This window comes from Pleurodeles waltl, chromosome 4_2, assembly GCF_031143425.1.
Source record: "Pleurodeles waltl isolate 20211129_DDA chromosome 4_2, aPleWal1.hap1.20221129, whole genome shotgun sequence".
NCBI classification, from domain to species: domain Eukaryota; kingdom Metazoa; phylum Chordata; class Amphibia; order Caudata; family Salamandridae; genus Pleurodeles; species Pleurodeles waltl.
In genome coordinates, this window is record NC_090443.1 from 9439347 (window position 1) to 9454306 (window position 14960).

Sequence of the window (14960 nt, forward strand, 5' to 3'; positions counted from 1 at the left end):
AGTGCTTGAGATGAAGGGCCCAGTGCAGCGGTGCTTGTGAGGAAGGGCCCAGTGCAGCAGTGCTTGAGACGGCGGTGCCCTGTTCAGCGGTGCTTGAGATGAAGGGCCCAGTGCAGTGGTGCTTGTGAGGAAGGGCCCAGTGCAGCGGTGCTTGAGATAAGGGCCCTGTTCAGCAGTGCTTGAGACGGCGGTGCCCTGTTCAGCGGTGCTTGAGACGGCGGTGCCCTGTTCAGCGGTGCTTGAGACGGCGGTGCCCTGTTCAGCGGTGCTTGAGACGGCGGTGCCCTGTTCAGCGGTGCTTGTGAGGAAGGGCCCAGTGCAGCGGTGCTTGTGAGGAAGGGCCCAGTGCAGCGGTGCTTGTGAGGAAGGGCCCAGTGCAGCGGTGCTTGTGAGGAAGGGCCCAGTGCAGCGGTGCTTGTGAGGAAGGGCACAGTGCAGCGGTGCTTGTGAGGAAGGGCACAGTGCAGCGGTGCTTGTGAGGAAGGGCCCAGTGCAGCGGTGCTTGTGAGGAAGGGCCCAGTGCAGCGGTGCTTGTGAGGAAGGGCCCAGTGCAGCGGTGCTTGAGATGAAGGGCCCAGTGTAGCGGTGCTTGAGATGAAGGGCCCTGTTCAGCGGTGCTTGAGACGGCAGTGCCCTGTTTAGCGGTGATTGAGATGAAGGGCCCAGTGCAGCGGTGCTTGAGACGGCGGTGCCCAGTGCAGCGGTGCTTGAGATGAATGGCCCTGTTCAGCGGTGCTTGAGATGAAGGGCCCAGTGCAGCGGTGCTTGAGACGGCGGTGCCCAGTGCAGCGGTGCTTGAGATGAAGGGCCCAGTGCAGCGGTGCTTGAGATGAAGGGCCCAGTGCAGCGGTGCTTGAGACGGCGGTGCCCAGTGCAGCGGTGCTTGAGACGGCGGTGCCCAGTGCAGCGGTGCTTGAGATGAAGGGCCCAGTGCAGCGGTGCTTGAGATGAAGGGCCCAGTGCAGCGGTGCTTGAGATGAAGGGCCCAGTGCAGCGGTGCTTGTGAGGAAGGGCCCAGTGCAGCGGTGCTTGAGACGGCGGTGCCCAGTGCAGCGGTGCTTGAGATGAATGGCCCTGTTCAGCGGTGCTTGAGATGAAGGGCCCAGTGCAGCGGTGCTTGAGACGGCGGTGCCCAGTGCAGCGGTGCTTGAGATGAAGGGCCCAGTGCAGCGGTGCTTGAGATGAAGGGCCCAGTGCAGCGGTGCTTGAGATGAAGGGCCCAGTGCAGCGGTGCTTGAGACGGCGGTGCCCAGTGCAGCGGTGCTTGAGACGGCGGTGCCCTGTTCAGCGGTGCTTGAGATGAAGGGCCCAGTGCAGCGGTGCTTGTGAGGAAGGGCCCAGTGCAGCGGTGCTTGAGACGGCGGTGCCCTGTTCAGCGGTGCTTGAGATGAAGGGCCCTGTTCAGCAGTGCTGGAGACTGCGGTGCCCTGTTCAGCGGTGCTTGAGACGGCAGTGCCCTGTTCAGCGGTGCTTGAGACGGCAGTGCCCTGTTTAGCGGTGATTGAGACGAAGGGCCCAGTGCAGCGGTGATTGAGACGGCGGTGCCCAGTGCAGCGGTGCTTGAGATGAATGGCCCTGTTCAGCGGTGCTTGAGATGAAGGGCCCAGTGCAGCAGTGCTTGAGACGGCGGTGCCCAGTGCAGCGGTGCTTGAGTTGAAGGGCCCTGTTCAGCGGTGCTTGAGACGGCGGTGCCCTGTTCAGCGGTGCTTGAGATGAAGGGCCCAGTGCAGCGGTGCTTGAGACGGCGGTGCCCAGTGCAGCGGTGCTTGAGTTGAAGGGCCCTGTTCAGCGGTGCTTGAGACGGCGGTGCCCTGTTCAGCAGTGCTTGAGATGAAGGGCCCAGTGCAGCGGTGCTTGAGACGGCGGTGCCCAGTGCAGCAGTGCTTGAGTTGAAGGGCCCTGTTCAGCGGTGCTTGAGACGGCGGTGCCCTGTTCAGCGGTGCTTGAGATGAAGGGCCCAGTGCAGCGGTGCTTGAGACGGCGGTGCCCAGTGCAGCGGTGCTTGAGATGAGTGCCCAGTTCAGCGGATCAGCCCATGGCGTGGAGGTCATTCGCCACCTGACCTGTGGCTGGCTGCGCCTTCCTGCCCACCTGGGATGGGGCTGGTGGGGCCCTCCTGGGCTTCAGTCCCGGGCCTATTGGTGTCCTCCTGCCCACCTGGGATGGGGCATGCGGGGCCCTCCTGCACAGCTGGGCTGCTGGCGGTCTTGTCGGGCGTGCTGCCCTTCCCAGCCTTCCCTGGTCGCCTGTGGCCCGTCCCCACCTTTGGCGGTGTGCCAGGTGGCACCACACTCCCTGCCGGAGCCATGGTAGGGATTTTTGTTCCAGGTGTTTTAGGCCTCTTGCGCCGACCACTGACAATTTTTGCATGTTTTTGCGGCGGTGGGCTGCCCGTGCCTTGGCTCCCTACTGAGCTGTCTTGCCTTGAGGGTGGGGGACTCCATGGCAGACTGTCTTCACAGGGCCCGCTTTTGTGGTGGCTGAGGTGCTGACTGGAGTCTTGCTAGATGGACGGGGTGGGGGAGTTGTAGGAAAGAGGTCAAGTTTGGAAAGGAAAAGAAGTTTAGAAAGAGAGGGACGGGTAGGTGTAGTAGGTATGGGAGTGGAGGAAGAGGTTGTGGTTGTAGGAGTTTTCTGTCTGGTGTCTTTGGGTGCAGGTGCTTGGGCTGGATGCTGTCGTGAGGTGGATGGCTGTTGGGTGGGTGGCTGCCTGCGTTTGTGTAGTTTGGAAAAGGGGGTGACAGACACACTGGGAGAGGACACAGGGGACGTGTAAATGGTAGTGGGGGTGGTGACTGCACGTGTGCGGAGTGTTCTGGTGGGTGTGCTTGTGATGGACGTAGTGGCTGAAGATGTGCATGCAAGTGTGAGTGGAGACGTGACAGGGAGGGAGGAGGGAGACGAGGAGGAGGGGGACACAGTGGAGGCAGTGGGTGTTGGTATGTCTGCATGGGGATGGTGCTTGTGTGAATGCTTGTGTGATGCTTATGTCTGGATGAGCTTCCCTTGGGTGTTGATTTGTGTGCAGGCTGGTCTGATGGTGTGTCTGGGATAGGCAGAGGTACAGGGGATTGGGTATGGGTGGAGGAAGTTGGAGGGGGAGGCTAGAGACAGGGACAATGGCTGCCGTCAGTGCTGAGGCCAGAGCGTTGAACGATCGCTGATGGGCAGCCTGACCAGAATGAATGCCCTCCAGGTATGCATTACTCTGGTGCACCTCCCTTTCTACACCCTGGATGTCATTCAAAAGGGTAGACTGCCCAACAATGATGGTCCTCAGGAGGTCAATGACCTCCTCACTGAGGGCAGCAGGGGTGACAGGGTCAGGGCCTGAGGTGCCTGGGGCGAAGGAGATGCCCACCTTCCTGGGTGAGCGGGCACGGGGCAAACGCTGAGGGGCTGCTGGGAGGGCGGTGCTGGTGTGCTGGGTGGCGGCTGTACCTGTTGTTGCGGGGGGCACGGATGTTGCCGCCACCACAAGGGAGCTCCCTTCAGAGGACGAGTCGCTGTCACTGACATCAGCACGGGTCCCCGCTGTGGAGCTCCCCTCGCCCTCCGTCCCACTGGTGTATTCGGATTCCGTTGTATGGCCCTCCAGGGCCATGTGGGATGCAGCTCCCTCGTGCTCCGATGCCACTTCTCCGCCTGATGATGCTAATGCACACATGAACAGGAAGACCACAAAAAAGGGTGGGGGGGAGAAATAAAGACATGTTGAGTGCATGCATTGGCGACACCGTTGGCGGAGAGGACAGACACAGAAGCCCCCTGCACTACGCCGCGCACTTGGGGTCCACTACGCAATCCGTGGGACATGGCCTACAAGCCTATGGACGACAACTGCACACATAGATGACACAGGGCCATGGATACCTGTACTTGGCACCCTACAGAGGTGCGGGGGCACAGGGCCATGCCTTACGGAGTGGCCTAGCCTACAGAAATCGCCCTGGCCTAGGGATACCCACAGCCCTCCTCCCCCACCCAGACACCTCCACTGCGCGCAAAGTCAGCAGAATGAGAGTGTACTCACCCCCTTGTGTCTGCTGTGATGCCCTCACCCACCCATCCAAATCGGGGTAGGCCACCGCCAGGATCCGGGACATCAGGGGGGTCAAAGTACGACTGGCACCCGTCTCACGTTAGGAGGCCATCCCCAGCTGAGCCTCCGCCGTCTTCCTGCTCCAGCGGCGGATGTCCTCCCACCTCTTCCGGCAGTGGGTGCCCCGTCTGTTGTGGACCCCCAGGGTCCGGACGTCCTTGGCGATGGCATGCCAAATAGCTACTTTCTGGTGGGCGCTGACCTATGTGACATGTACAGGGAGAGAAAAATAGTCATCACCTTCTGCATGCTCGATGTGAGTGGCCCCCCCCATCCACACCCTTGCCATGTGGCACATGCTCTCATCTGTCGTTTGATGCATGCCTCAATCGCTCCCCTCCCCACCATCTTTCATCCACCCCACTCAACACAGGCATTGCCCACTAAGCATGGTCCCAGTGTACTTACCTGTTGGTCTGGAGGACCGTAGAGTAGCGCATACTGGGGGAGGACCCCATCCACAAGTTTTTCTAACTCCTCCGCAGTGAAGGCAGGGGCCCTTTCCCCAGTCGCATGAGCCATTGTTTCTTCCAGACCGAGGTCACAGCAGCACTTGCAGTGTAGGTCCTCTCCTGTGGAAGATCAGGTATCGAGTAATTAAGCAGATAGAAAATGGCGATCACGCCCGCGGCGGTGCGTACCGCGACCGCCGGCGCACATCGTCATTGGCTCCTGAGACCCATAGGGTTCAATGTTAACCAATGCGGCTTTGCGCCGCGGTCTTCGACCGCCTACCGCCACGGTGTGCCACACCAGCGCACTGACCTCACATCCCACTGTCGCACTTCACAGGTCAGGCAGCCGCCATTTCAAGGGCCCACATGCCTTAATTTCTACTGCGTCACACATACGTAGGCCTTGCATCAACACTCATACTAACCTTTCAATGCATTGGGAATCGTGTTATGTGCAAACTGTGGGAACGTACCTGTGGGTTGATTGACTCTGTGCTCACTGTTGTCCTTCATAGGCAGCGTCCGCTGGGACATGCGAGGAGATGGAGGAATCTTCCTGTGTACAGACCGCTGGTGGACCTGTCGACAATGGAGGAACGACATGTCATACTGACATACAGGCTTGACCGAGCCACTATACAGGAACTGTGTGCCCAGCTGGAGGCAGACCTGATGTCACCCATCCGCCAACCCACAGGAATCCCCCTCTAGTGCAGGTGCTGTCAGTACTCCATTTCTTTGCAAGTGGGTCATTTCAAACAACAGTGGCCATATCATCAGGAATGTCCCAGCCCATGTTTTCCAAGGTGTTGTCCAGAGTGTTGTCTGCCCTGCTCAAACACATGCGGAGCTACATCATTTTCCCTGAGATGGGGGATTTGGTTACAGTGAAGGGTGATTTCTATGCCCTTGGACATATCCCCAACATCATTGGTGCCATTGATGGGACACATGTTGCTTTGGTCCCCCCCAGCAGGAGTGAACAGGTGTACAGGAACAGGAAGAGTTATCATTCCATGAATGTACAGATGGTGTGTTTGGCTGACCAGTACATCTCCCATGTTAATGCCAAGTTCCCTGGGTCAGTGCATGACGCTTACATCCTGTGGAATAGCAGCATCCCGTATGTGATGGGTCAACTCCAGAGGCACCGGGTGTGGCTATTAGGGGACTCTGGTTACCCCAACCTGTCATGGCTATTGACCCCAGTGAGGAATCCCAGGACAAGGGCAGAGGAACGGTACAATGAGGCCCATGGGCGGACTAGGAGGGTGATCGAGCGAACCTTTGGCCTCCTGAAGGCCAGGTTCAGGTGCCTCCATATGACAGGTGGATCCCTAATGTACTCACCAAAGAAGGTGTGCCAGATCATCGTGGCCTACTGTATGCTTCACAACCTGGCTTTGCGACGCCAGGTGCCTTTTCTGCAGGAGGATGGTCCAGATGGTGGTGTTGCAGCAGCTGTGGAGCCTGTGGAGAGTGAAGAGGAGGAAGGCGGAGAGGACGACATAGAGAACAGGAACACAGTAATACAGCAGTATTTTCAATGACACACAGCTAAGAGTACACACCGGCATATTACATTTACTTGAAGACTGCTACCTCTCTACTGTCTGACTTTTTCCCCCAGTGTATGGTAACTGTGTTGTGACTTTCCCTTCCATTTTCAGAGATGTGGGCCCCACTGCGTGACATCTGCTTTGTTTCCCCATGGACTACAGCTGTGTGACAGCGGTTTGTTGACATCACAATGTAAATGTACATTTTGGCACGGTCATGTCTATTACAGTTGTTCAAAATCACAGCCAGACTCCCGATTGTTTTGTGCAATAAGTGTGTTTATTCAAGTGCTCTAAATTGGTGGGTGGTTGCAAATCGGTGAGGGGTGATGGAGGAGGATTGTCCATGGCAGAGTCCAGACTATCAGTTTCACAGGTGCATTGTCCAAATGCCTCTGGAAAGTGGAGCAGGGGCAGTTTAAGGTTGGACAGGGTGTCAATGTGGGACAGTGGGATGACAATCAGGGCGGTATCCTTTGCTGGCGGGGGTCTTGACATCTTACTCTGTCTTCTTCCTGGATCTCAGGGCCCGCTTGCGGGTGTGGTTCTCCTTCTGCTGGGGGTGGGGTTCTGGTGGCCTGTTGGTCTTGTGTCGGGGCCTCCTGTCCACTAGTGCCGGCGGAGGTGGTAGGCAGTTCTTGGTCCATGCTAGTGTCAGGGGCCCTTTGTGGTGCCACAGTGTCCCGCAATGTGGTGACTACCTGATTCAGGGCCACTACGATGGTGCCCATGGCGGAACTGATGTTTCTTAGTTCCTCCCTGAACCCCATATACTGTTGCTCCTGCAGAAGCTGGATCTCCTGAAACCTGGCCAGGACCGTCGCCATCGTCTCCTGGGAGTGGTGGTATGCTCCCATGATGGAGGAGAGGGCCTCGTGGAGAGTGGGTTCCCTGGACCTGTCCCCCCCCCTGTCGCACAGCAGCCCTCCCAGTTCCCCTGTTTCCCTGGGCCTCTGACACCTGGACCGTGTGGCCACTATCGCTGCCCCCAGGTCCCTGTTGTTGGGGTGGTGGGTTAGCCTGGGTTCCCTGTAGTGGTGGACACACCGCTGATTGACGTGTCCTGGGGACAGAGGTATGGGCCCGCTGGGTGGGTGCTGTGCTGGTGTTCCCAGAGGGGGGGAAGGTCTGCTGTGGCTGTCTGAGGGGAACCGACTGTCCCGAGGTCCCCGATGGACCGGGCTGGTCATCTAGATCCAGGGAGACAGAGCTGCTGTCCTCACTGTGGGCCTCTTCTGGGGGTGGAGTGGACATTTGTGGACCCTCCTGCGCGGTGACCTGGCGTTCGGGTCCTGCAGGGGTACAAAAGTATGGTTATTGCTTCTGTGTGTGCCATGGCGTGCAATGGGTGGGTGCCCGTATACCCCAGGGCTGGCATTCCTTTGTGGGGGCTGTTGTGACGGTGGTTTTGGGGGGGGGGTTGTAGGTGTATGTGCAGTGGGCATGCTTTGGTGATGGGTGTCCATGCTTTGTGGACGCATGCAGGGCTTGGTGTTGGGATGGGTGGGTTGTGATGGTGAGACATTTGCAAGGAGTAGGTGTGATGGGGGTGGGGGTGAGGGTGGGGGTATAAGTTGGCATGCTGGTGGGGTGGGGGGATGAAGTAGTGAAGATGAGACTTACCAGAGTCCATTCCTCCAGCTACTCCTGCGAGGCCCTCAGGATGCAGGATGTTCAAGACCTGCTCCTCCAATGTTGTAAATTCTGGGGGAAGAGGTGGGGGTCCGCCGCCAGTCCGCTGCACCGCGATGTTGTGCCTGGATACCATGGAACGCACCTTCCTCCGTAGGTCGTTCCACCTCTTCCTGATGTCGTCCCGATTTCTTGGGTGCTGTCCCACAGCGTTGACCCTGTCGACTATTCTGCTCCATAGCTCCATCTTCCTGGCATTGGTGGTGTGCTGCACCTGTGTCCCGAACAGCTGTGGCTCTACTCGTACAATTTCCTCCACCATGACCCCGAGTTCATCATCAGAGAACCCTGGGGTGTCTTTGCGGTGCCATGGGGTGGTGTGGGTGATGTGTAGGGTGGATTGTGTGGTGCTAAGTGTGGTGATGTGTATTGTTGTGTTGTGTGCAGTGCGTGCAAATATTGCTGGGTGACAGTGAATTGGGCGTCTGGGTGCTCGGATGTCTTTGCTCGGTGCGTGTTCACGAATCTCTAGGAGTGGAGGTTTGTGGGTGATGTGGGTGTGTGTTTTATATTGTATTGGGTGTGTGGGAGTGGTGTGTGTATGTGTATCAGGTGTGTGTATTTCGAATTGTCCAATGGGGCTGTGTTTTGTAAGTGTGTGTGTATTTTGAGCGCGGCGGTGTGTACCACCAATGGAATACCGCGGTTGAAAGACCACCGCGGGGATTCGTGTGTCGTTATAGTGTGGGCGTATTTCTGTTGGCGTGACGTGGAGGTTTGGTCATCGCCAGTTTCTCGCTGGCCTTTGGTGTGGCGGACTTTTGTGGATGTCTGTATTTTGGCGGTTTGCCTGTTGTGGGTCAGAATGACCGTGGCGGTTTACCGCGGCGGTGTTCTGGCGGTCTTCTGCACAGCGGTAAGCACCTTTTACCGCCGAGGTTGGAATGATCCCCTATATCTTTACCTCTCTCAGACAAGCTGGACCAAATGCTTGTCCCTGAACCCATCCTAGCACCCCTAGGATATGTCAAACCGCCTATCTGCACCAGCACAGATGATTTTCGGTGATGGTGGTGCTACTGGCTAAGTGGCGCGTTGCTATGTTGTGAGGTAGCAGTAACAAAAACACTACAGCTGACTGGTTACATTATCTAATTTATTTTGACCCAATGAGCGAACTCTATACCTCTCTTCCCCCTTCCACGTCCAGACATTTGGACTCCTCTACTCTCATATTTACTGAATTATTAACTGCCTGACTCCGCTGTCAATGTCTCTAACCCATGATCTTTTTACTTATTACATAACCTCCGCTTTGCACACCCCTTACTGAATTGTCTCTCTCCTTCAGGTTGTACCAAGTAATGTATTACAGATTGCGGCTCTGTATTAAAAATAAACATCTGTAACCTGATTGGTAAAACCCTAGTTACCACTAAGAAGATCATTTCCATCCTCATTGGTGAAGAAACATGGGTTGAATGTATATCCACATTGTATACGGGCTAAGGGGCGTGGTGGGGGGAGGCGTGGGCTCTGTACCCATGAGATGCAACAAAGTCAAGGCTTCATTTCACAAGAAGATCTGATTCCATCTACTAAGGAGGTTAAAACACAAATAAAGAGCCTAATAAATTGAGAGCTCAAGATACTGATGGCCTATCTGCACAGATATTACAGATAAATTCCACATTAAGGGCCCAAGTTCTTATGCCCTTATACGAGGCAGTCATTAAAAAAACTGAATTTTGGGGTTCCGGTGTAGTAGCATAAGGTTTCCAAAACATAAGAAGGGCCTAATAAATCCTTTTATTACTATAGGATGATTACACTGTTCAATATCCCCAGTAAAATGTATGTCAAAATGCTGTTCAATCTTCTGGAAGAATCAATCAATCAATCAGGAATTTGTAAAGTGCACTACTCACCAGTGAGGGTCTCAAGGTACTGAGGGGGGTGAAGGGGAGGAAGGGTACTGCCACTGCTCGATCAGCCAGGTCTTGAGAAGTTTCCTGAAGGTAAGGAGGTCTTTGGTCTGGCACAGGTGGGTGGGAACAGTGTTCCACGTTTTGGCGGCGAGGTGCGAGAATGATCTACCGCCAGTTGTAGTTCTGTGGGCGTGTGGGACAGTTGTGAGGGCGAGGTTGGCGGAGCGGAGATGTTGGGTCGGGGTGTAGAAGGAGAGCCGTCTGTTGAGGTATTCTGGTCCAGTGTTGTGCAGTGCTTTGTGAGTATGGGTGAGGAGTTTGAATGTGATTCTCTTGTTGACTGGGAGCCAGTGCAGGTTTCTCAGGTGGTCAGTGATGTGGCAGTGGGGGGGGGGGGGGGGTGTCTGGGATGTCCAGGATGAGGTCGAGGAGAAAAATATACTCACTAGGATGCAGATTGGTTTCAGAAAGAGTCAGGCATCAAGTGATGGATGTTTTACATTAAGGTCCCTTGCAGATAAATATACTTTACAGAAATTGATTTGTCTTCCAACTTTGTTACTACAAATCGACCAAGGCTGTGAAAAAAAATGGAAAGTTGGGGCATCCCAGGGGTGAAGGGGTTACGGACCCTGTTAGTCCAACTACATGATAGCTGTTGGACATAATTAGAGCTGAGAAGTAACGGAACCCCGTTTAAAAAAGTTGAAATCCCAAATGGCCTCCAGCAAGGCAGTATATTTATCCCCTTTTGTTTTCTATCTACATAGAAGACATCCCAAGAAACTTTGATCAAATTCTGGACTTTTCCAACAAAGTTAGGGCAAGCTGCAATATCAGTTCTATTTTATGCAAAGGACACGATTTTCAAGGATCTGTCATTAGTAGCCATGCAGAGACTATTAGATGCTTTTGCAAAGTACCCTACTAAGAACAACCTGACAATCAACGTGTCAAAAACCAAAGCCATGTCCTTCCCAAGGATATGGCCCAAAATACAAAAGCAAAATCTATGGTTAAATGGACAACGGGCAGAGTTTGTCAGAGAATATAAGTATCTGGGCATGATTTGTAAGTCAAATTCTGAATTTTAAAAAACACCACAGTATGCTGGAATAGTGGAGTACAACAGTGGCAGGAGATCTGGCCGGATCGGATAGGTAATTGGGTCATAACTCTGCAGAGCTGCTGAGAGAGACATGTAATTCAAAAATTATCAATATTCTGCTCAGTGGTGCTATGGTTTTGTTAGGGAAGGACATTCAACTTTTGGAAAAAGCCAAAATGAACAAATAAAAATGCTATCTGAGTCTACCAAGGGGGTCAGCTAATTCCACACAGTGATTGGACTTAGGTCTTGTAAATATTACATTCAAATACTTACAAAGGCTGTTGAACGACTGGGAGAGGATTGTGGAACCAGCCAAAGGCACAGTTAGATACATTGTTATATCTTCACTCTATGCTCTCACTGCCATGGGTGGGGAGTCTGGCCAAATCAAAAAATTGGTGGACCCAATGGTAGCCTCAAAACAAAAGCTGTGTCAAGAGCATCCAGGAAGCCAATCATCAATGTTTTGAGCAAAGAAACAGCTATTTAATGTGATTCGAGGACTGTGGTCGCAGTCCACATCTGGCCCACATCCTGTAGTTTTTGGTAAAATGCAGCAATACCTAAATATATATTTAAAGTCTGGGATTATTAAAGTGTGGATGTTGAAGTTAAGACTGGGTCAGGTGCCAAGTATTACTGACTGGACGATTTCGAAGACCGGACGATAAACTTACTAGAAAACTCTAAAAAAAAAATGCCACTTTTGTACAGTTGGCATTTGGACACCGAGTCACATTTTAGTTTTTTGCACAGCTTTTATGCAAGAAAGAAGAGTTCTTTACTTATTTTTAGAGTTTTGGGTATCAGGACAATTTCGAACTTGCTGCATATTATTATGAAATGTGAACCCTATTTTTTAGATTAGGTCAATTCTTTGACAGGTTAAATTTGAGGATAAGGTAACTGGTCACAGAGATAGGTCGTAACCGGTAACCCTAATATGCACTATATATAAACGTTAACTGCTGCTAGGGTACTAAAGCAATGTTCTTGGAGTTTTGTAAATACGCATATGCTTGCAATATGAAACATATTTTATTTATTTTGAGGGTTTTAGAATAATAGAGGAATGTGATAATGTATTCCGCTTTTTAAGTTGGTTAACCTTTTAATATAATTAATTAATATGACATATATGTTAATTTTGTTTTCTTTTTTTAATTGCCGTTAGACAATATATGATCTTTGGTCCGTGGGGTACTCCTAACACGACCTTTGTAAGCACTTGTCTTTTGCTGCTAAGCTTTACACGCACTGTAACATCTTGCTTCTTTTGGTTAAAGTTAGTCGATATGCTATTGAGACTTGTTGAGGGGTAGGTTTAATTCAAATATTTTAGCCCCAAGTAAACACTGTATTTATTTAGTATAGTGGTACACTTGGATTGGGTAGAATCATCGAAGATTTACTGTTGTCATTTGTGAATTGTGACTTTCTTTTTGTGGATAGCTACTGTGAACAGGTGTTAGGGGGTGTAAAGGTTCTTATATACTCTGAAAATATATATATCTATTGTTCGTTTATGTAAAAATGCATTTATTTAAAAAATTGTATAGATAGGATAATTGTAATTTAAAATGTTGATTTGCCATGTCTTCATATCATAATACCTAATAAACTAAATAAACCAACGTGTGGTTAGTAAATGCTTCCGAAGTATGTTCATCATTTATTTAATATAGAGTACTCCTACTGAATAGAGGACAGCAATGGTTAGTGTCTGTTTGGGTGAAAAGGAATAATTCACCCGTTGGCCTTCAGAGATGTAACAGAGTTAACATATTTTAAGGAAAAATGCATATATCATGGGAAAACATCCTACTGAGTCCAGTCATAGAAGTTATGCCTTACTTTGTGAGTAACAGAAAGCCTCCAATAAGATGTTCTTGTCTAAGTCGTGCATTGTTATGCATTGCTTTATTTAAATTTGTATATGCCCCTTCCTATTGGGTCATGTTTGAGTTCTTAATTGTGTAACAGAAAATTTATGTTTTTATTGTAAACCTCGGCCTTTTTGTTTTCTCATCTTTTGTTGATAATCTGATGTCTTGAATTTTTACACAAAAGTTTAACATGTAATATACGTTGGTTAAACCTGGAAACAGCAGACACCCTCAAGGACGTGGCACGTCAAGGTTTAGATCCATGCATAGAAATCTCTCACCGTGTTCACCAGCCTCTCCCGGTCCTCTTCCTTTGCAGCATGACAGGTGATGCCAGTCACGCTTAGGTTTTCTGACTGCAACTGCTTCACTGCCTTTTCCACATTATCCTGTTTCCGGCTGCTTATAACCACATGAGCGCCATCTTCAGCCAAGCGGCGTGCAATGGCAAGACCAATCCTGGAAGACAGGGACAGAACATTGTGACTTCCACCTTGAACCCACTGACGTTTAACGACAAACCCATTCTGAAGGCATGAGAACAACATGGAGCGAAATAGCGTGCAATACCCAAGCCATTTCTGAAAATAAGCAACAACATGAACTCCATTTTTCTCACGCAGTGTATAATAGTCCAGCCAAACAAGGGATAAAGAGCAAAATCTCATGAGGTACGTCCTGAAACAGGCTGTGCGGAATATTAGTCAGTGTTAGAAGACAGTGAATGACCACATGAGGTACAACGCTGGGCAAACAGCTGTACAGCGGCAAACTCACTGCTCAACAAATGGGCCAAAATACGTTTGAGCAAGAACCCACTGACAAGGTCCATCAGTGAGGAAAGGGCTGAATCACAAGAACGTTGTACTGAGTCAAGTAACATTGAATGACAAAGTCATTTCTGAAAAAGGAACACAGCAACATCCGATTGATTCGGTGTCAAGCAGTGTCTGATAGTACAGCCAATATCCTTGGAGAAAGCGTCTGACTACATAAATTAGAACCATGGGCAAGGTACGGTGGGTTGACAAAGCCAGCCCTGGGCACAAGAGCCACAGTCATATTAGAAGGGGTGGCTCCAGGCGCTTGTTATCAGAATATCAACAGACACATATCTTGTTTCTTAAATGTCGTCAACAAAAATATTGCCCCAACAGAGTTAATAGTAGAAAGTGTGCAGTGAATGAGACAACCGTAATGTAAATGATAATTAGTACACAATATGCATGCTAGAACGGTATTTCTGTATGCAACACGCTGACATACAGCCCATTAGCTGTATCCTGAGACTGTGTTCAAAGTAACAGTCAATCCTGAAGAAAATGACTAAATCCCAGAAAACACTGTACTGAGGCAAGCAACATGCAAAGGCAAAGCAATGACAAAAAACAGTTCTGGAAGAGAGGGGGAACCAAATGACTGACACCGCACAAACAATGTGCACCGTTAAGCTCTGCCTTAATGAAACTCGGTTGTCTCTTCACAATGCCTTCTGGAAAAAATGTGTGCCTTCGAAATTGCCTTCAACCAATGCTCTTTTTAGGCAGCTTTCCTGCGGTCTTTTGGGTGTACGTTTACTTTAAAAAAATCTTACATTATTAAATTAGTGCTTAATTTGTAAAATACTGAGGGGCATATTTATGAGCCCTTACACCCACTGGAGCGTCATTTTACATGACGCTCCAGTGGCGCTAACCTCTGCTCCATATTTACAAGAAGGTGTAACGCCACTTTTGTGGAGTAAAGCCTCCTTGTAAATATGGGCTCCTCCGATGCAATTATCTGCATCAGAGGGACGGGCAATGGGTGTTTGCTGTGGGTGTGCCACAGTAACACCCATTGCATTTTAACGCTGCCTCAGATTTACCAGATTACTTTTATCCTTGTTTTTCAGAATGCAGCACGCATAGAAAAAGCAAAATGCCAGAAATTATTGTTAATGTGCGCGAAGGTGTCCCTAAACAATCATTTGAGATTTGACACTTCTGTTTGTGCTGCATTCTGCAGCACACACAGAAGTGCCAAAGCGCCATTAGTGATGGTTTATGTGCAGGACTGGACACCTTTCCGCACATAAACAATCACACCCCCTCAACCGAGACATCCTTGCACAATGGTGCAAGGAAGCCTGGGTTGGCGTTGGCAGCTGGGTGCGCGTATTCACTTAAATACGGCGCATCCCTGCATTGTGAAAATGACGGAGTGCAGCGCTCAAAAGTTTGCCGCCGCATCGCGCTCTGTCATTTTCACAAAAATATTGGCCAGAGTGCCGGTGCTCAAAGCTCCT

General features: G+C 51.0%; 1 protein-coding gene across 3 annotated transcripts in view; it reads right to left on the bottom strand.

Annotated features, from left to right (window-relative positions):
• LOC138292044 (dehydrogenase/reductase SDR family member 4-like) overlaps window positions 1-14960 on the bottom strand; it is a 628908-nt gene that overhangs the window by 411931 nt on the left and 202017 nt on the right. For all 3 annotated transcript variants that reach the window (XM_069230381.1, XM_069230383.1, XM_069230382.1), the window contains exon 4: window positions 12955-13132. In XM_069230381.1, the coding sequence (XP_069086482.1) occupies window positions 12955-13132 (178 nt within the window). The remainder of the gene's footprint in view (window positions 1-12954; window positions 13133-14960) is intronic.